This window comes from Aplidium turbinatum, chromosome 4 (genome assembly GCF_918807975.1).
Source record: "Aplidium turbinatum chromosome 4, kaAplTurb1.1, whole genome shotgun sequence".
NCBI classification, from domain to species: Eukaryota; Metazoa; Chordata; class Ascidiacea; order Aplousobranchia; family Polyclinidae; genus Aplidium; species Aplidium turbinatum.
Genome location: NC_137475.1, coordinates 33,574,367 through 33,597,348, shown reverse-complemented (window position 1 = coordinate 33,597,348; position 22,982 = coordinate 33,574,367). Strand labels below are relative to the sequence as shown.

At 35.2% G+C, this 22,982-nt stretch overlaps 1 protein-coding gene across 1 annotated transcript; it reads right to left on the bottom strand.

Moving 5' to 3' along the window:
- Positions 1 to 10,007: 10,007 nt before the first annotated feature.
- On the bottom strand, positions 10,008 to 13,518 carry LOC145769492 (uncharacterized). Its single transcript, XM_082581139.1, has 5 exons — positions 12,669 to 13,518; positions 11,892 to 11,976; positions 11,576 to 11,726; positions 11,140 to 11,327; positions 10,008 to 10,732 (listed from the first exon to the last, which is right to left on the bottom strand). Exons 1-5 carry the CDS (start codon positions 13,462 to 13,464, stop codon positions 10,630 to 10,632), a joined length of 1,323 nt encoding a protein of 440 aa, XP_082437265.1. The 5' UTR covers positions 13,465 to 13,518; the 3' UTR covers positions 10,008 to 10,629.
- Positions 13,519 to 22,982: the final 9,464 nt, after the last annotated feature.

Genomic DNA, 22,982 nt, shown 5'->3' with positions numbered 1-22,982 from the left:
AATACCTTTTACTCTGCGGCAGAAATAAATCTGGACTTCTAAAAGATTAAAAAATTACGCTTGTAATTATACTCATGATCAAAACTGCAGGATTGCTCAGCAATTTTATCGACGTTACTTTTTTGTTTAAGATTATATATAATAGACCAGTTATTCAAGCCGGTGGCTTGCCTGGGTCGATGTTTGCTTAGTTTTGCTTCATGCAGCCCAACTAAGCAAGTAGGCACAAAATTTAATTTTTTTTATACTAGGTAGACATTTTTTTACCTAAATTCCATCACAGAAATTTTCTTGTCTGTAGGCTACAAAGCCCAATTGCTGTTATGAAAACTAAAAATTTATGTCTTTCATAACGTCGATGTTTTACAAAATGATTTAGACAAAGTGTAATCTAAGATATTTTTGTATGACGTTTCAAAAATCATTGTAGACCTGATAAATAGATTGAAGACATATTATTTCAGCTTGTGCTTTTTTGATGTGAAGTGTAAATGTGTTGCACCACAAACTGGAAGTAAGCATATTCCTTGAATTTAAGTTATTAAGTTCCATTGACCTTGAACCTTGAACTTATGTTGTTTATTATGTTTAATTGAACATTTACCTTGAACTTATGTTTGCTGGTACTTTAATTTATTAACAGTCCAATTCTTTTGTCGTCTTTATAAACTTTGTTTGCTTTTTTGAGCTGGTATGCTCCACAAAACAAATAAAAACATAGTTTATGTATAAAACCAGTATATCATCCTACATTGAAGAGAACGACTTATATGCTTTTAAAATTAATTACTGTTGGCTTTTATTGTGAGATGAGCATGTTGGCTTTTCTGCTTGGTTCTGAGTTGTTTTGCAGCCACCTGTCATCGATAGGGTCTTACATCATTTTGCTTGAAAAGTGAAAAGTACTATGGAGAAAAAACGGGGATTGTTTTTGTGGATATAATATGAAGTTCCGTCGGTGAAATCATATCGGCCTCTGGGTCAAGTGCATCCGCTTAGCTGCGTTAAGCCTCACCACCTCGCTTTAGACTTAATTAGCCTGGGTTTCTCTTTTTTCTGTTTGGGGTTGCGATTCCAATTTCACTTCCGACTGGTCGGGGTTCTGGCAATATCAACTTGATTGAAAGATTTGTGTTCTTTTGTTAGCTTGCCGTTTAAACACAGAAAATCAACGAAAATTGATGCCGATTTGGCGCTTCCAAAAAACCGGAGGATTTGCGTGCAAACGCTTGTAATTCTAGATCAAGATTTTTTCACTGGCAACCTTCGATAGAGGTGATACAGTCACGAAGAAGAATTTAATTTCAAAACCAAACTTCCTTTTCATTGTTAAATTCTTAAAAATGCTATTCCTTTTTTTTGTATACATCTGTCAATTGGTGAACTTTGATCTTGTCAAAGAATACGAAAGTTGGCGATCAACAATCTTTTTGAAAATTAAATTATCTTTTTAAACAAAAACTGGAACTAAATCAAAGGTTTATTTATAAGACAATTATCTTGATAAAAACTTGCAAAAATGGCGGACTTCCAGTACAGTAACTACATTTGAAGATATAACGGTTGTAATAAATTATTTGATTTTAATGCAGAAGTGCATTATGGGTAGCGTGGTTTCAGTAGCGTAGCCAGGAATTTTGAAAGGGGGGGTTTTGACGACCCAGCGGCGGGGGGTCTGGGGGACCTCCCCCAGAAAATTTTGAAAAATTACTTTGAATTTGGTGCATTCTGAGAGCAATTTCAACAAAAATGTGGGTATGAATATTTCTGTAAAATGGTGCTGTCCGGTGGCATAGCAAAAGAATAAGATCATGTTTTCTTCGGCATTTTTCGGAAATAAAGCTAAGTGCTTTATGTTTTCTTGTTGCTAATTCCTGGGTGAGATGTTTGAATGTTTGGTATTGGCAAAACTCGCTCTTTTAATGCAGTTTTGTTTAAAATTAGGCAATTTTTTTTAGACTGAAAGCATCATTCTCAATATCGTGACGTCACACACATGCCAAAGGGGGAGGGGTTGTAACCCCCAAACCCCCTCCCTCTTGGCTACGCCACTGCGTGGTTTCACAGCAATGATTTGTTTGATCAAAATCATTTCGTTGTTTAGTAAATAAAAACTTCTCTTTGCAACAGTAGCACAGCTTGGTAATCCATATTTTGTTTTAGAAATTTTGCGAAAATTAGTTTTTAAGATCATTTTTTTTCTTGACTAAAATTTATTTTTATTAACACAGACTAATTGCACATTTGAAGACAGAACTATTGGAACTTCCCAAAATGAACTTTTTGCTCTTAATAAAAAAATAAAGCTGGTAATTTTGAATTGCCTAATAAGTTGAAATTGTCCAAAATAGCTAAAGTAGTAAAATCACTACGAAGTTTCTTGCAGCATTTTTTTTTGCGTCACTAAAAATGTTCAGACACAAATCACGCTTTAAATTGCTTTTGCCACGACTAGCCAAACCTCGCTGATTATCTTATTTACTTTATTATGCTTGCATTTGTTGGAAAGGAATTGATGTGGAAAGTTTATTTGTTTCAATATGAAAGCAATATATGTGTGGCCACTTTTAGGTCGGTAGATTTGGGTTTGCTGACCAGTCGGTTCATGCAAAAAAAATTCGAAAAAAAAATGTTCTAAATACTGAGGCAAAAGCAACGCAAGAGTTAATATTGAAGCAAATACTAAATAACGCAGTAATCAATCAAATTATGATTGTAGTTTTTTCACAGCAACGCAGAAAAGTAAGTTACCTGTGGGTCTGTTTGCTTTGGTTTTAAGCAGTTCTCTTCCACTTCACAGACATCAAAATTCAACGTCTGTGGACGTTAAATCAATGTAAAAAATGAAGGATTTTGCTGTCTGGATTGTTTCTGCCATGTGCAGACGGCTGTGATACTTCATTGGATACAATTGTTGCAATCCCATTTACCAAGTGTTGTTGTTGTTGTAATGGCAATCGAAGTTAACACTATAGCTATTGCCACCTGTTTAACTCATCCTTGACGAAAGAGCAGTGGTTTGTTGAAGTTTTGCAGAAATCCGATGCTTTGGGCCGCCTGCGATTTAAAGAGATAAAATACTTTCTCATTTTCGTTTTTAAAAATGAGATCTGGTTGCGGGACGTCGTCTGAATCTCTGCTCAGTGCTTTATGTTGAAGTGTGTCGGTTGTCTGCTGTTGGGAAAATGGTTGCTATGCATCTGCTAAAAAACATTAACCAAACCTGGTAAATAAAGCGTTTAGCAGACATAGAATACTGATACTAATTAGGCAAAGAGAAAAGGTAAAAGTTACATTGTTTAACTTTTCCTGAACAAAAATTTATAAATTCTAGTTCTTGAAAGTTGTGTGTTGCCATTATATTTTTTTGTATATTTTTAATCAAAATGTTGTGCTGAAGTTGATATAGGCAAATAGATATTGAAATTAGTCACATAACTTAAATCACGCCTGTTTAAGTTAAGTTTTTTTCACAAATTGTTATTTGTTTGGCGAAGCGATAGAATTAGTTTTTTGTTTCACAGCCTCTGCTAACGTCATTCTGTGCATATACAACACTCTGATGACATTCAGTTTTGGCTCAAGTTAAATTGTTTTCCATTGTCTGGCCTAGCGTCCACAAATCCAAGGTGCAGAATTTCATTGACCGACAAGTAATCTGTTTAAAATGGCTCGATTTTCTTCTAACAGCGCTCAGGGTCAGTCTCAAGCTTAACAACCGAGACGGAAAGTTGAACGTTTGCAAGGTGTTGGGTTCGTAAATGAACAATGACTTTCTGGATTCTTTACACCACCAGAAGCCAATCGTTGGAACGTAAACGAACAACAAATGCTGCTTTCTGCTGGACTTATTGCGCGAGCGCAGTTTTCGACAGAATCAAATACCTCATTTTCTTCAAGCAAACCAAAAGGTCAACGTTATTTTTCCTAACTACAACATACTTACGTCATTCAGCAAATGCAATGTATCCCCATGCCATTGAAGAAGCGTGATTGAGTTTTCCATTTATTGAGCACTCCCAAAGCTACGATGGGCTTAGTTTCAAAAAACCGTGCAAATTAGAAACGTATCTCTGCTCTTGCTCATGCAAGCAGTTATACTGTTTTGATCAACTAATAGTTGATAAGAAGGGGTTACCTATACGTGCATTTTTCGAGATTTGCGTTATTTCATTGTAAAAAAATCAATTTGTCTACCTGGAATTTAGGCATTGAGCTCACACATTCATACTAATTTGAGTTGGGGAATTAATTTATTCAATCACATGATTTAAAAATAAATGGCAATACAGCAAAAACTGCATTATACTTTATTCCTTTTTTCAACTTAAAGTAAATAATGTTGAAAAAATGTGGCTTATAATCTGCAAAGTTGAATTAGTTTGCTTTTGTCATCCCTTTGAATATTTGTCACACTCCATTGCTGCAGAGTTTGCCCAACGTAGGATTTGCAAGCAGAGGCGGAAAAAAGGAATGCGTCTTACAGTCTTACCAGTTGCTACACAAATGAGCAATAAGATAATTGTTTAATAGTCTTGTACAGAGACTAAAAGCAAAGCAGCATTTCTCTATAGAAAGCTAACGTGTTGATACGATTTCGCAAAGTGGTGCTTCATCGATTAAAGGCAATGCTATCGGTTGTAGGTAATAGCATCGACAAATTAAGCTCATGCAAAAATTCTTGTACGGAACCGTGTTATGAGAGGATCTAGTTATATTGATCAGCACCTTTGAAAGTTGTACAAAACTTAAACGAAAAAGCAAAATTTTCCGCATGGCATTGAATTTTGATATTTTCTTCCTTTTCTTTTCTAAGAAGTTTAGATGTTTGCATGTATACAATGAAAATCGCTATTTTTTTATTTCTCTACCCAAACCTCGTTAACCAGCCTAATTTACTATAAAAGACATGTAGCTTTTGATAATACAATGAAACATGCATGTGATATTTCAAGTGGTTAACATGGTGATTAAAAATGTTTTTCACGATGAAGTTGTTTTACTGACTGATGTTACTACCAAATTTATTTTGTACTTTCCTCCGCTTACCACTCTTACATGATGAAGTGCACCTTTTGAAATGTTTAACATGTCCTTTAATTGAATAATTCAAAGATGGTTTATATAACATATTGCCATTCCATGTAACATCTTGTACTTCCTTGTTTGTGTCGCTTAAGCGATCTGCCACACTTTCATTGCCCGAACGACAATGGCGAAATATAGCTACCGCAATGTGTGCTTTTTAGTTTAAGTTTCAAGACATGGAGATTTAAGCAATGCCTGTTTTGTGAAACTTTCTGTCTTAGAAGAGGGGCTGCACCTTTTCGGATGACAAAAATGGTAAAAGATTCAATGGTCAAAACCATTGTATTTTTGGTTAAAATTTTATTACAGCGCATTGTTTGCTGTGACTTGTAACATTGAACTTTTGTCTTCATAATTCACAGTAGTCTTAGAGAAAGATGGCAAAGGAATATTTATGCTTTTTAAAGGGGGTCACCGACAAAACAGCTTGCATTTTGTTTTTGTTTTGTTTTATTATCTTTATCCTGCATTGCGGGAAAGCGGACTTGAGTGCTATGCATCGGTGTACGCCTTCCGACGTACACCTGACCCACGCTGCAGCCGACTGCAATGTCTGTTTCCGGTTGTCTACTCTACTTATGACTTAAATTTGGTACTACCCATTACTCGAAATCGATCATTGGGTAGAGGCAATTATCGTAAAGTTTCTTGCCCAGAGAAACAACAGCAAGTGCGGGTGGCTGGAGTCGAACATGCAGGCTCTCGACTGCGAGCCCAACGCGCTAACCACTCGGCCACTGTTGCCGACTTTTTTTTTATATGCTTTTTTATTTTATATAATTTATAATTTTTTTATTTTATAATTTTTATTTTATATGCTTTTTGTTTGTACTCAATATATGCTTACTTACTCTCTTACGTTACTGTGTTGTTTCATATTGTCATCAAAATTTATTTTATTTTTCGCTCCTTAAATGTGCGCAAGTTTGTAAAAATTATACAGCAAAAAAAATTATTTCCATATTTTTTGATGTTGGAAAAATTACGATAATCTGCAAAAAAGTGTTGTAATGAAGCAACAAATGGTTCAAAAGAAACTAACTTCACAAAAGTAAGAAAAAGACTTAAAAAACACATATAAGAACAAAATTTGTACTTTCCTCCTAAGAACCGAAATTTGTTCTTTAAAGATGCCACTAGACATGTTTCACGTTCTACAAGTTAACTTTTTTTTGAGAAAAAGAAACGTTAATTGCATGTGTTACACAAGACGTCAAAAACCATCCTCGAAAAACTATATTATCGATTTGAACGTGTTAAAACTGTCCCACGTACTTGGTGTTTTGTGACATCATTTCGTTTTAACTTTCAACCAATATTCATCGATAGCGGTTCTTCTGGGTCGTGAGAAAAATTCCTCAATTTCGCCTTCATAGTTTTGAGTCTGTGGCAGCCATTAGTGAAAGGAATTCAATCTGGCAGAAATGACCCCTGGCCTGGTCCGACAAGAAATGTAACACAAATCCCTTCCTGTGGCTGCCACTCTCGCTTGTTGAATGTTTGCGAAACTCGCTTATTCTCCTATTTGCGCATCAGCGAAGGCCAAAAGTCAATGAAATCGCATATTCTCTAGCAAGCTGTCTATAAGCTAATGATTGTGGGACACGCTCGGAAGATTTTCATTTTGAAGGCTTTTGTGACTTGCGACTTTCGTTTTTTTTTTACACTCAGTCATGACGTGCTTTTACTGTCACTCCAGTAATTGCAAGAAGTTACAATTTGCTTGTTATAATTTTTTTTTTTTTTTTTAAACTGATGGATTAGAGGCATGTTTTATAAAAAAAAAACATTTTTCATACTCGCTTGCATACCTGTTGACTGTGGGTACTTTGATGCATTTTTATTTTAGTATTTATCGTATCCAGGCTTACGTCCGGTGGTTGAAGTTTTAAAGGCAAGAAAGCCAATCTTGTGTACCCCTCCAGCATGACGTGAAATGTGTTGCCAAGGACACAGTCTCATGCTCTTAACTAAAACTGAATCAGCGGCCCCTTTGAAGCGCCGTTTGAACATCATCACCACTCAGCTATGCAGCGACAAAATTAGTTTCAATTGTCATTAAAAAAGCATGAAAATATTCTCTACAATTAAGCCTATATTATTGATCATACTTGCAGCACAGAAGTGCGTCGACAGTGACTGATTTGGGCTACTAGTTGGCCATTTCCCCGATGTTGTTTTGCTGTAGTCAGATCTGTGTTTGGCATTTAAAAAATTGTATTAAGTTGATAGGACTATAGAGAGGCCAATTGTCATGTCCACACTTGGTGAAAACTCTGACAAGTTTTTTCCAGCAACCGTCAAGCAGAAGCTTTTACCCTTGGCCATGTAGCCTACTGCATTCCATATAAAAGATACTTGAATATCAATGTTTTAAGTGTGTGAAAAAAGATTGTCAGGAGATGTTTTGTATTTTATCGTTTATAGATTCTTTATTACGATAGAAATGGCATTAATTAACATGTGTAAGCCTCAGTACCTACAATTAAATATCCATACCTTTATTCGCAACTTAGTCTTACACATTTGCATGAAGCGTTTGTCGTAAGCTATATAAGAAACGACAGTCTGCAGTGAAATTGCTTAATTTTACCTTCATTTTTTTCTTCTACCTTTTAGTCTAGCGCACAATTAAGCGCATGTGAGGTCAACACAAAAACTCCATGACTTGCGCATTATCCACTTTTATTTCATTTTCTTTGTTTTAGCCACATTTTTCCAGATTGTCCCATTGTGAGCAAGCTTTTACGGTTGAAAGATAAGCCAAGATATTTTAAAAACTACAAGCCAATAAGTAGTTAGCCACCTTTCTGGGTGACAGTATCAGGTTTTGGATCCGGTGAAATGTAAGATTGTCCCAATGTTCTTTGCACCTGCACACAAAAAGTGCCTTCTCTTGCAAAACTGGCATTTGAAGTGCATTCAATGTTTTGTCAGCAACATTGCGATTTTAATGACAATTAGTCAAGAAAAGGTGTCTTTATCGGCAAGTAGAGGCATTCATTTCGAATTTTCATTAACCGTATCGAAACGAGTAAGTGTTCTCAGCTGACAAAATTTCCATAAAAATGTAGACTTGTTTAATTGTAAGAAAACGTGTGTACATAAATCTATCAACTTTACCATAGCAAATTAACTTGTGCTTCCAGACATAAAAATACGACATGGGAACAAAAATTATTACTTTCGTTATCAAGTAGGGAATGTCACGCTTCAGTAAATCTTTAACGAGCTTACGTCATCTGATACATTTCCCTACGCAACCGGCAGAAAGTTTTTGTGATTTTTACTCCTCAAGTTGCGTATCAACATCCATAGGCTGCAAATGATTTGCCAACAAGCTTAAGGTTTAAAAAACACACAAAGTTTAAGCCATTTAGTGAATTCTTTATATTTGCATTCGTACACGTTTGGCTGGAAATTTCTATCCTTTTTTGTAAGAACGTTATTTGGAAAGTGCTCGAAATCGGCTACGCTACTCTGCATAGAAGTATTGCAAACCGTTTAAAATAGGCAAAAAGAAGTTTCATTTAAACATTTAATCTGTCGTGTGAACTTATTATTGATTGAAATACAGGTTATTGGTTATTGAGGGAGAACGGTTAACCTACCTTTAGAAAATATTGTCTGTGATGCAAGTCAGTTTTGAGCTTTTAGCTGACGACAAAATTTTTCAAATAATTAAAATGTTTCTTTTTTAAGATGCTTTTAATGTGAAGGCAATTGCTGTAAAAAAATTTCTAGTGTTAATCAGGTCAAATACGTTCTTTTGAAGCTTTGTTATATCAATTTTATCTTTGCACAAAAAGTATAAAAGTAGCTAAAGTATGTTACCAAAAAATTTTTTAGCCTACTACGCATTGCTATATAGCCTACAATTGTAAAAAGTACTATACAAACCGTTTAAACAATTAAAAAATATGTAACAAAGTTATGAACTCACTAAAAGTTGAATTGACAACTTCGCTCAACCGAACACAAAAGCAGTCTAAGAAATTTTATTTCATTTGATTTCTCGAACTTAAACAGAGATATTTATTTTCTTTGCAAGATTTGCTATGCTTCTGATGGTGAAAGCGTTACAATTTTTGGGTGGTACTTTTAGAAAATACCTCATGCGTTATCAGACGAGTGAAAAGGTAAAACAAATTTATTGACAAATTTGGTTTGAATAAGTGAAAAGTTTGTTAATACGAAGACAGGTGTGACTTCTGCTAACAAAACTATAAACCTGAAAACGTGACTATGGCCTGAAGAGGAAAAGTCTGAATTTGTGGAAGAATTAATCATTCTGCACCTGTTTTTTTCCCTGTTTTCCGCTTTCCGATATTTTGATTTGATGTCAGTGTTGTATGTTTGAGGCGTTACGAGACCAAAGTCTTTTTTGTGGTTGCCACAAGAGATATATTTATTTATTACTTAGCCAAGTTGTTGTAAAGTCTATGTCTTGCACGATCTATTTTACATTGCCGGGTAATTACCTATTTTTGTCAACGCTATGTTTGCGATTATTTGTGAATGTAATTTCAATTGGGCGTTTTTTTTCGTAAGTGCAAGTCATGCTTCCAAACTTTTGACATGATTTACTTTGCAAGGCAATATTATACTATTAATATTAGCATGCAGCAGCCTATGTAGAGCAGTGTGATATTTCTATATTGGTCAACAAAAATAGTTTTGTGTTAAAAGGTTAATTAATAACGCTTTTTTTAGGTTAACGGCGAAATGTAATTTTTAATTAAATAAGTATGAATAAGCAAACTTGGATGAGATTTTTTGTTGTGGTACGTTCAAGTTTCAATATTCCTAAAAACCTTCATCTTAACGTACATAAGCTAGTTTAGTTTATTTGTCAAAATGCAGTATTTATTTGGATTCAAAACTGAAATAAAGAGTTCTTGACAAAAAGTCGACCAGAGTTGAGGTTTTGTTTGAGTTTACGTTTATTGCAATATGTATTGTCACAAAACGAAACGACTTTCTAAACACAAGCTTTTGACACAAGTCATGAAAAATTGCATAAGTCATGTAATAAATATAATCGAAACTCCTTTGCTTCTAAACATCAACGATCAACAAACTTTGTAGCTAAAAATAACTTTCAGCCTTGCGATAGGCTAAAAATAACAGTCGGGATAGACTGTTAAGATACACAGCGCCAACAATGCAGCAAAATGCATAGCCCAGTGGTGAGAACAATGGCTGGAAGGCGAGAAGATTTGGCTCCCTTGCCTTTAATTAATGCAAAACCTTAAGACCAACCAGCGTAAGCCAGCGCTGGTGATGATTATCTCTAGGCACTTTGGGTACTACAACCAAACAATAAGTTTTCACTGAACAGTTCTCAGTGGCCACATAAGTTTGCAGTTTTTTTTGCAATTTTACGCATTTGCTATACAAAGAAGTCTGGTAAATATTTGAAGAATATGAGGATCAACAATATATTTAAAAATAAAATTTTACTTAAGTAAAAAAATATCTTCCTTATCACGCCCAAGAAAGACAAAGTTGGTGCTTGCAGATTTGAGTTGTTTTGTGATTTCAAAACCAACGCATTGCCGGGGCGATATGAGGTTGGTGATGAAAATGTAATGGATGGAAGGCCATTGGCTTGTTCAGCTTCATATCAGCCGGCAAATCATCACTGAATGAGAAGATAAAGGAAGATTTTAAGAAACGATTGTTTACAGCAGAAATGATGTTATTGCAATTATTGATTCAAACAAAGTTATGTTTTATGCACAGTTGAACACCTACGACTCGTTTACGTTTTTTTGTTTTTGTAACGATAAATTCTAAGTTTAAATTGCAAAATTTAAGAAAACAGAACAAATTAATATGATGTGTTAGTGTTCATGTTTTGCGCTCTTAATAAATACTACCTAAGAATATCTAAGTAAACTGTTGCCCATGACTAAAATACCAAAGTTACACTTATTGCTACTGTTACGTTGAAACACTTTTTCTTCTAAGGGCGCACAACCATAAAAAGTTAACTTCAAGCATTTATCACAAAGTTGTTCGAACCAAAATCGAATGCTGCTTTGCTACCTGTGAAGACGCGTGTGCGTTTTTAAGTTGCTGGTTGAACTGAATCTTTTGTTACAAACAACACACTGGTGAGGCTTTTCCCCAGTGTGCACCAAATGATGCTTCTGAAGATGAGCCAACTGGGTGAACCCCTTTTTGCAAGTGTCGCATTGGAATGGTCTTTCCCCGGTGTGAACCCGCAGATGAACCTGATAATAAATGATACTTTGAAAGCTTTATGCATTAGTTTTATGTGTATTTTGTTCAATGAAAGAAATAAAAAAAAACTTTGGAGCTGCCGTACATAAAATTTTAATTCACTTCCTAATTGTAGGTTACTGTTTTGGAACTTATAGCAATTCCTAACATTGGAAATTATTATTTGTTAAAATTATTAACAATAAAGCCATTCCCTTTCTATTATTCAACTTTGTCCGAACTAAACATAAAAGATCACCTTTAAATTCGAAAGCTGTCCAAATCGTTTAAAACAGACATTGCATTCATAGACTATCTTTCCGTTTTCTTTACGAAGAGGATACGGAAGAGATTTATAACCGGAGTTCATTTTCCTTTTTTCTGGCTTCTCCTCAACTAAGTCAGATTGTCTGAAAGAAAGAATCAAAAAATCCTTGTTACTTCATTTCTTATCTGTAACTTGTGTGTTGCACAATATTAAGGCTTTAAATCTATTTAAAATGAACTTAGGCTATCTGACAAATTTATGTTTTTCAGCAATCGTTACGAAATATAGCGTCCTGTAAGCTACTTACTCTGTAGAAACGTCTTGAGGAGATTTTGGCTGGTATTGACAACTTTCTACTCTCTTCATTGTCGCCGAGGTGTTGTCAAATTTCTCTGTAATAAAAAATAAAAAATTTTGTTGTTTACGATTGTAATCAATACTTATTGAGACAAGTTAAACATATTTTCTGTCACTTTCTCGAATAGGCTGCTGGTTTTTGGGTTGTCAACTTGTCAAAGTTGCTGAGTTGAACTAATGATAATAGGCTAATAATAAAAACATTATGGTTTTATTTATTGTCACTCTACACAGCTAAGGTCTTTTAGCGACAGGGCTCATTTTTAATTTTATATCAGGTTTATGATGTCATCACGTTATTATCCGACTTATTCTCGCTGCTTTATGGAAAAGAACACAATCGGTACCGTTTTTAAAGTCTTCGATTTGACCCGACCTGGAATCGATCTCAGATCTACCAGCACCAGAGCCGAAGACGAAACCACTCGCCCACTGAGCTGCTCACTTTGAGTTAAACTGTTTTGTTTTGAAACTTGCGTCTTTTAACAAAAGATTTGCACTGCAATATTTCTATCACAAATTCACGAAAATGCGGCGCTCAGCAAAATTTGCAATGCAGCAAGTGCTCTACCTTTAGATAAAAAAAAATGCATACAAAAAACAAGCTGTAATTTTAAAAATATGCACATTACTTTTATGCATATGAACTTTTTTCTTTAAAAGTAGATGATGCTAGCCAATTGTACGATACCATGCCTTGTTAATTACTTGAAGCCTGTAAGCTTACCTGGGTTGGAAGGTGAAGGCGCGTTCTCCGTTTGTTTTACTGCATTGCCGTTTCTGTGTGCGACCGACGAAGGAAGTAAGTTACCAAGATGCAGCGATGGGTTCATCAATGGAATATTGGTTGAATTCAAAGGGTTGTGCAAGAATATGCTTTGTAACTGATTTCCATTATAGGGTTCCACAGGCGGTACTAAACATTTGTCCATGGCAGGTAAATTACAGTATGGGAGAGTGCCGTTTCTTGGAATTTGACGTTCAGGAAAAGGGCAAGCTTTAGTACAATTAGACTGGGTCAGTTTTTGATTACTTCTTTGACTTGAATCCTTCAAATGTGGTAACAAAGAAAAGAGCGGTAAAAGTGGTAAGTTAGCCTGAGCCTCAGTAGCAATGCTCTTTTCTAGTTTCGTCGAGTTACTTGCGTAAAAACAAGAATTCATTGCCAAAAGCATACTTTGATAGTACATAGGAAACATAAACGCTTGCTCTGAAAGAAGAGATGGAAAGGAACAAGACATCTCTCTTGAAGAAAGTGCTTGAAATGCTTTCTTTTCTTCCAAACCCGACGTTTGGTTCTGCCAAGCTTCCGTTGTTGAGGAAGTGTGTTTTGGAGATGGGCTGGAGCTGTAATAACCACTGTCTTGGGGCGGAGATTTCATATTTCGTTTCAACAAAGATTGGACGGAAAAGTTTGCTACATTTGTTGATGGCGCATTAGCTCTTATCTTTGAATGCTGAAAACAATTTGCTTGATATTCTGGTTTGCCGGCAGCTTCTTTAGAATCTTGCTTCGTCTCCATTTTTTTTTATCAAAATCCTAACTCAGGTAAATTGTGAGACGATTACGGTTACTCGTGCGTATGCTGTTACAAAAAAAAACAAAAAACAAGATAACTTCAAGTTGAAAGTAGCTTATATAAGAATATGTTAAAAGTTTAGATAGCAGCTTACGTCAAACATGCTTTTGGTCTGCTCATCTACGTTTGTTTTTCAAACTGACCAATAAGCCTACCATACCTACAGTTTATTATTGACAAAACTCATCAGTTTTTAAATGTTCTGTAAATGGTTTAGCTATTTTCTTTACATGGTTTTCATCATTTTCTAGAACTTTGAAAAAAAATCAGTCTAGGCTACAAACAATTGAAAAACGCTGTCATTCAGTTTCAACATAATTATTTGCTAATACTTTGTCTTTTCAACAAATTAACTGTTTGCTGTTTTAACATTAACGTGTTAAATGTCTTCTCTGCTTTCAATTTTGAATGCACATATTTTGAGTGAATTCTAAACTTGCGTCGCTTTTTCTGATACTCAGAACACTTTTTTACAATGCAAATCTTTTTTCGAGCAGATTCTCTTTTTTTGCGTAACTCACATCCACGCCAATTCCTCCATTTTGTGCGTAGAATTGTAGACATTGTTCGTTTGACTTCAACTTACAGCTGGTTCAAAAAGGGCCACTTTTTGTCCCCACAACTTTAAGAAATCAACTTTTATTGTAATTTTTAAGCTAACGATTTTTATTTAAGGAATGATTGTTGAAGTAAAATTCAAAAAATGATTTTATTTCAACTAGTTCTAGAAAGTTAAACTGATCAAAACTTATCAACCTTCAAGCTACGATTTTCCTCCGTCCTTGTAAACGACCTATTGCAGAGTTGGGTGTGAAACCGAATATTAGCTTTGTAATGTGAACGACTTTTTCAGTAACGGGCAAACTATTTTTGTTTGCCATAGGAAGTAAAGCATAGGTAAACACTTGACGTGAAAGTAACGGGTAGCAATGCTTATGTTTGTCCAAGATAGTACATGTTATTTCACGAAAGAATGCAAGGTGTTTGTTCAAAACGAACAATGCCATTACGCCTCTTACACACCGTAAAAAAAACGTCATGAGACAGCCATTGCAGCCTAATGACCAAGCATGCAGTTTTAACTGATAATAATGTCTGTCGATAATGCTTAGTAATTGTTTTTTTTATTGCCTTCAATAAGATTGTGTTATCCTTTTTTGTTGTAATAAACCCCTTTGTTAAGTTAAACTAAACGCAAAATAACAACATCCATGGTTTTGTAAGTAAACAATTGCATCATGTGTTCTTTAAAATGTCTTTTTGTTTTGAAGTCACATCAAACGTTTTATCAACGTTATTCAATATGTTGTTTTATGTTGATACGACTAGTATTACTATTTTCGATATAATCAGTTGATCATTGCATTACCATTTTTTGCAATACGCAATATCACGGTTGAATGAACATTGATATTCTGTGCTCGTTGTACGTGAACGTAAAATAAATACAAACTGAAAAAGGTGATAATTGCCAAAATTCCACACATGCAACTAATCTAATCATTATGTTGCACGCATGTATAATTCTGAGGCAAACAAATGTGAAGAAACAAAATCTCGAGTAACTATCAGAGCTTCTGCAGCTTTACACGACATCTCTGCTTTCTTTACTGATCCAAAGTTTGGAGAGTTGAGTTTATGAAAGCAGTCACTTGAGTTTGTCAATCATGGCTCTCGTTAAAGCAAACACTTTCCAAAACAATGTTTAGTTTAATGGTTTTTAACGTGACCCAATAGTTCCACTATCACTTGCATTTTATAATTAATCATCATATTTGTTTGCAGACGTCGGAAGGCATTAAATTGGTCACCTTATAACTTATTAATAATAATCCTCAAGTGACACGCAATGTTTGGAGAGGGTTAGTCTGACCGCTGCTTAGTCTTTGATTAATTCTGTTTGTCACTGAATGGCTTTTGCTACTGTCCAGATTTTGAGGCTCTTAAAGCACAGAATATGACAGACGTACGCTGTAATAACACAATGAAAATAATCATTTTAATCACAACAACAATGTAGTTGCTTATGTATTGGTGCTTTGCCACAGTTAAAATTTATGAAGGATTATATCGGCACCTTTTCAATGTTTGTATCATATTTAGGATGTGATTACATGATTATTTCGATTTATTTTCACAGTCTGTACAAGAAAGAACACAATTAGGATAATTAGGGCATCATATTTATTACAGAGTCGAACTACTACCATGCTCAGAAAATATTGATAAGTATGGTCAGTAGCAGATCCGGGGGGACATCTGGTCATTTGCGGCTACAAAGTAAAAAAAAAAGAATGCAACTTTTCTTAGTTTTTGCTAACTTTTGCGCTCGCTTTGCTTACTCAATCGGATTGCATTAAACTAACCAACACTATCAGGGACGCATGTTTTAAGCCAACGAACGTAAGGTGAGAAGGAAGAAGTTTGATTAGAAGCCCTTCAAAAGATGAAAAATAATGCTACTTTTGCAAGTAAAAAATCTTCATTCAGCTATATAAATTTAGCAAGCAGAAAAAAAATCTAAAGGCTTTCCTTGTTTGAACTGCACCCAGCACCTTTCTTGACAAAGTTTACTTCAAATGTTGTCAAAAAATGAGCTTTTAAATCGAATATCTACAAAACCTCAGTTTTGATTTGAGAGTTATAGGCCTACCTAGTTATACAAAATGTGCGCCTTACTTTAGACGCATTTTTGCAATCACAAATAGTCAAACAGTATATCGCATAATTTTCTGGAGACTGGTCTCCAGACTTCTTATTTTTTCATGCCTCAAACTATTAGCCTACATTGCCCATTTATCTCAGATTTTTGCTTCGATTGACGTCGGGTGGCACTTTTTATTCTCTGCTAAACTTTGCATTGCTGCAATTGCTCCAACACAGCAAGATCCTTCTGCACACGTATGCAGAGGTTGAATCGATGTAAAAATGACAGATTTTGCTGTCTGGGTTTTTCTGCACAAGAACGACAGTGATTGTGCATGTGAATGTTCAGATCATGGGTTTTGTTTGTCGTATCCAGGCTTACACCCGGTAGTTGAACATTTAGATTAAGTGGACGTGAAGGCAAGAAAGCCAATCTTTGTGTCCACCTTCAGGCATGCCTTTAAGTGTCCTGCCACAGACACAGCCGCATGCTTTAGAGCGGTGTCGAACCGGCGCCCTTTCGATTGCCGTTCCAGGGTTCTCACCACTCGGCTATGCAGCCGACAGATCATGGGTAATGCACATTTGCACAACCTCTAATGGAAATGTAATACATATTAAGCACAATAGTTGGAAAATATATTTTTCATTCTTCCTTGTTGTCGCTGAAAGATTGTAAGACTACTTTCATGAAGAAATATTTTTTTTATGATAAAATTTAACCATGATGGCAAATCTAATAGGTCAGTGATCGGCAAGCTACTAGTCACAAACATTTGTAAATAGCAAATTAACGGGGTTGAAATACATTTTTCAACAATTACAAATTGTATTTGATTGTTTTTTTGATGTGGGCATGGAGTGTTATTTTGAATCTATGCTGTTTGTCAGTTTGCTTTCAGGGATTGTTCAGATAATGTTTTTTGAACAAAAGCGACTTTGGATGATGATGAACCCTATTAATGTGTTCACCATATCTGTTTGCGGTAAGAAAAACTAGTCTAAACTGCAAGTTAATTAACACGTAATTTAAAGGGTGGACGTTAATATCTTAAAATTGATTTAAATATTTATTTCACTAAACTGCAAGTCTTTGATAAAAATGTTTCAACGTGCAATTGGTCACACGCTGTAGGCTATACACTACAATCTACAATCTTGTGGTATTGAAAAAGTTGCCGGATTACACTTTTTCAAATGAAAAACAATTGCTTGACAATCCTGTAGAAACAAGGACTGTGAAATCGGAGTCGCAGGGATTTTGGTGTGTCTGGAACTGGAATCGGAGTCGTTTAAAAAAAAACGACCGGCTTGATATAGGTTAACACGATAAACAATAAAAAAAAATTGTCTGCATCTTTTTTTAAATTATTGTTTCTTCTTTTCCGTATTGCACTCAAAAACTTTTCTCGAAAATAGAACTGTTCTTTTTGTCGGTTTTTATGAGTCGCTGTTTCAATTTCGATCACAACTTAAAGAGAAATTAAATTTTAAAAAATAAAAAAAGGAGAAAAAAAACATCTGGCAACTCTCAAAAATCTGACAACACAAAAGCCGAGTTAGAGTTGGAGTCGGAGTAAGCTAGTTATAAACCGAAGAGTTGGAATTGTATATTTTTTGCCAGACTACACAACCCTGGTAGAAACAAATAAAATGCTAGAGATGAGACAAAACAAAAAATGTGTAATGAAAAGTTTCTGTGCGATTAAGTGTGTTTCATGGTGGTTTGATGGTCATCCTGTGTTTCGATGGGCTGATTGGAGTTAGGAAACTTGTTATGATAAACTAGTCTACTAGTTAAGGTCTAAATTTAGGTGGAGATTTCTCATCATTCGCCACAATTTCATTTTGACATAAAATCACTTTATCTTTATTAAATTTCGTTTCAACATTTAAGCAATTCTTTGTTGCAATCTTGAAACGAATATGAAACCCACAAAAATCTTAGAATGCAGAAAGAACAGTTTAATTCTGAAGCCGTTCGCTTTCACATGTGTTTTGTTGAAAACATTTTATTTTTCCATACCGCTTCTGTCAACTCATATCTATTTTAATGTTATTCAATATCAGACAAACGTCGAAATAGGCTTTTAATTTTGTTGAGTTTTCCTAAAACCAACAAAAAAAACTATTGTATCTTAGCTTAGCAAAAAAATGAATAAGATAAATGACAATTTAGTTTATAAAAATGATTTTAACTTTTGTCATCAATTTGGATTAATAATTTCCGGTTTTCAAATTTGTTTTAATTGACCGAAAGATGAGGAAGGCTGGATATTTATAGTCTTGTCAATACATTTCATATTATTAGACGCAGTTCAGATTATTTGCTTCCAAACTGTATATTTCAACTTTCTGACGTTGAAACAACGCATTTACTTGATGCGCAGAAGTAGAATTCGTTTTAATTTAAGTTTATCATTTCGTAGTATTACCCTACTGCGAATGCCGATCCCATACTGTTATCAATGCAGTTTCAAATGCAATAGACGCGCTTCACGGAAAAATTGATTGATTTATTACGAACATTTTCACTCCTGGTATTATCTTGTCTATCAAAGCAAAATCTATTTCTGCGTACCCTGAAGCAATAAGACTTTATATTCTTCAGCTGTTGATCATTCGAAAAGGATAAAATTTCATGAGATCTTGGCATTTCAATAGACGGCAAGTTCTAAAGTTATGAGGGTAACTTTGTTCAAGTTTCTGAGAACATGCCCGGGAAACAATTCAGGTTTTGTAATGCGCATTTCATTGGCATTAGCATAACGTTTCACAAAGTTGAATTCTATTTTACTGATGAAACTGCAGGTCATTGACTGTTTTAAATCTTTTTTAAAACCTTAAACTAAACTTATGCCAGTGTTATCCCCATGAACAAAAGTTGTATTAACTAGAATATTGTTTTCCATTTTGCAGAATTTTACTACGTTCGTACGATTTATCTCCAGCTCGAAAGAACGCCGTATTTCGACTTTTTGACGAGTCATTAATCTGGCAATAGAAAAAATGCAATATTTTGATTCTATTCGTTTTCATTGCTAGTCAGATAAAAGTTCATTACTGTTAATCTCTAGCATTTCACTTAAGTCATTTGCAGGATTTTGTAAAGGTCAAGTCCTTGTCTGAAGACCCCGGCCACGCTGAAGACCCAATGAGTAATGTGCTCTGTGGATTTGCGTGCAAAGGTAGGAAACTTAATACTTTTAGTTTGGTATACATCACTGCTGGTTGTGAAACGGACCAATTGTAGCCTGGTTGTCTTCATGTTGTGACAATTCGATGACAAGAGATCATGACGTTGGTTTGAAGGGCAGTTCTTGTTGATGACGTTTCACGGGTTATTGGCAAACGTTTCTTGGCAAGGCCATGTTGTGAAACTTTTTAAAACAAAACTGCGGGGATCTTATGTAGACTAACCGATTCTCCCAGGGATCTGTCAAACCACAAGACAGGAACAATAGCCACGGAGGGTCTTAAGAGTGCAGTAACCCCACAAAATTTTATTTTGCACCTATAAAACTAGGTTTTATTGTATTCCATGTTGAATGACGTTTCATAAATGTTTAGCTGCATTCAGCAGTTATATTTTTAAACAAACGCTTTATTTTAAGTATTATAGATCTTATTCTATTTGAATAAGCTTAACTGAAGATGATCTAGCTACTGGCTGATCGAAATCGATTTTTAGCTGTTTATGATTGAACTGACTCGTGTGAGAATAAATTCCTTTACAAAACTGAGGTAATTACTTTAAAAGACATTAAAGTATAGCATTCGTTGGTGTGGCATGAGTCACAATTTAATAACTTGTAACAACTGTCACTTTCTTTTTAAAGACACCGTTTAATTCCAGCTAAAGTAATTTCCGATTAGTTACAGGCCGTAGTTAAATAAAGTATTAAAGCACTAATTTTATATGTTTTGATTTCAACCGAAAATACTGTATTGTACTTAAATTTTTTCAATCAATAAAAATTCTGACTGATTACAACATTTTGTAAAACTAGGCCACAGAATAAGAAACGTTGGTGAGAAGGGTTATAGGAGGATAGATTTTTCTACACCTACTAAGTGTCGCGTCAGGAGGTATGTTCTTGATGATCGCTGCATATGCAGCGCAATATACTATGCAGTGATAACTGATCAGGATATTTCTGTAAACATTTCAAGTTTCATTTTTGTTACAAAGATTCATTTTTGTAAATGAAAATGTTGCAATTAGTGTTAGCAAACTTTTGTTTTCTCCACACTGCAATGATTTCTGTTGCAACCACATCTTCGGTTTGCAGCTAGCTTCACTTCCCGATTGAGGTAGGTGGCTGATCTTGAATGACGTCACAGCTACACCTGTTTGTCAGAGCCGCCTGTGCCCAAGGTCGTGTTGGGTCAAACGATACACCTACCACGCTTAGTGTCAAATGATAAGTTTTTTGTGTTCATCGATTCTGAAGCAAACTTAAGCTCTTGACAAAATCATCTGTTTCAAGCTTTTACGCTAAAGGTAGGCAGGTGTAGGTAGCTCTTTTACTCTAAGTGGCCTGCCAACATAAAGTAAAACGTACAGCAATTCCTGCAAAAATAAAGGATATAATTCGTGGTGTTTTGTTTTCATGGAAAAAAATTTTGGGTACATTGCTAATAATGAGATAATTTAAAAAAAATTAAAATACATAGGCTACATATACAAATTGGTTTGTCGAAGGATTTTGTTGCAAAAGCTACTGTAGCCTAAACTTCCATGACTAGTTTTTAGTTTTGAAACTTTTGACTAAAACATATAGTCAATTTTACATAAGATTCATTTCAAATAATTCGAAACTACCAATCAGAATTTGAAACCAAAATTCACGAAGCACTTCAAATAAAACAACGCAATCCTAAGCTCAACAAGCAGTTATTCGCCGGAGTAGCATCTTTACGACATATAGGTTTATTAAAAAATATGCTAGCCGTTTTTTTACAGCATCGATCTGTTTTCGAAAATGGTTTCATGTTTGCTGAAGTTATTCGGATCTGGATTTGCATGTCAACATTTTAACTCAAAAACGTTGGTGTACGAAATTGCTCTCCGACCGCAAACCTGACACATATAGTTAATCACAAAGCGATGAGAAAATCCCGCCCCCAGAAATCAAGTTTTGGTTCATTACCTTTTCATCTTGTGAAAGTTCGTCTTTGCACCCCACGAATATTCTCAACTGAGCTACCAAACGCTGAACAATGAAGAGCTTTGTCTACTCACTTTATTGGTTTACTCTAAAAAACAATGTATGTGAAATGTGAGTAATTAAAAGAAGTTATAAGATTCCATGGATGACGAAGCCATGTCAATGTTAGTCATCAAGTTCTAAACTTACAACATTTTGTAATGTTCATGTTTATCAGTTACTCTGTATACTTGTGGCAGTGAACAGGAGCGTTGACAGAAGGCCCAGAGGGGGTTTTATACTTGGGATAATTTAAGGCCCGGAACCTTCACAGCACCCGGAAAGTGTAAGAAAGCACGGCATATTTTTACTATGGTACATTTGCATTAAATCCATTTTGTTTTTGAAGAAACTTCTGATTTTTATTGAGAAAAATATCTAGCTTATACTTTCTCGATGGTTTTACAAGTATCTTTTTTTCCTTGTGTATTAAGATCTGTCATTTTTAGCCGTGCCTTGTTTTAGAAGCCAAAGGCATTCATTATTTTGGTACTAGGCTTAAGTTAGCCTTTTAAAGCCCCTGGTAATAGTTATGTAATGTGAAGTAAATAATCGACTTCTCGCTTCCGTCCACTGTAATCTAGCCTATAAACGATCCAACTGTCATTATCTTTCCCATTTTTTTAACATTCAGGGCAAGTGGTGGAAAGCCTGGCCAGGACAGCTTTGTCCAGCGTTGCTACACCACGCATTCCGTTTGGCGCGTATCAACCGGGCACTCAAAAACAACACACGCTGAGCAGTTTTTTCAACAAGCTACATTTGCAGGCCACCGATGGAGCCAAATACCCCACAGGACAGCCACCTTCACCTCGTAAAATCTTCAGTCTGTTGAAGAAACTGGGTTGTTCATTGAAAACTAAATCGACAATGCAAAAGCAAAATGACGTCTCGAGAGACGCTTGCAAGCAGTTTTTGTACTTGAGCTCCAGCTAGCGACGACAACCACAACCAACAAAACAGATGTAGATTGTGGATAAAACTTTCTTCGCAAAAACTTGCTTGGGGTATAAGTAAAAAAACACATCCTGAAACTTGTTTTTTGTGAGTAATTTTTTTATTCTGTGTTTTTTAAATGGGTCCATGACCTATGAACATTTCAATTATAAACAGACTGAAGAAATAAGCTCCATTCTACTGCAGGCCATTGTCGATAGCTTGAACTTAGGCTACAGGAAGCTTTTTCTGGGATTCAAAAAGCCAATAACTATCAATATGCGGAAAGCATACTCGGGAAAGGGTGTTAAACTTGGAGTGAGATCGGTCAATTTCCACTTCAACGGGAAAAATGCCGTAAAACGAGAAAGTTTCGCGTCAGGTCTATAAACGTTTCTGCGCCCGGCATCATTTTAAAACGATGCTCGAAAATACGCGACACAAAGCCTTGTTTTAAAACAATATATCTACAAATTTGTTACTAGCTTTTAAAATGTGTCTTACTGGATGGGGAAATATCAAGGTCGTTGGGATCAAAATTTGAAATGAGGAAAACTCAGAAATCGAGCCCTGCAAGGAATCGGGCAAAATCGCTCGGGTTTTTCGATTGAACTGCGGTAAACGCTGGGCTCAATGATTTAAAGTCATCTCAGTTAAAGCTCGGTGCGT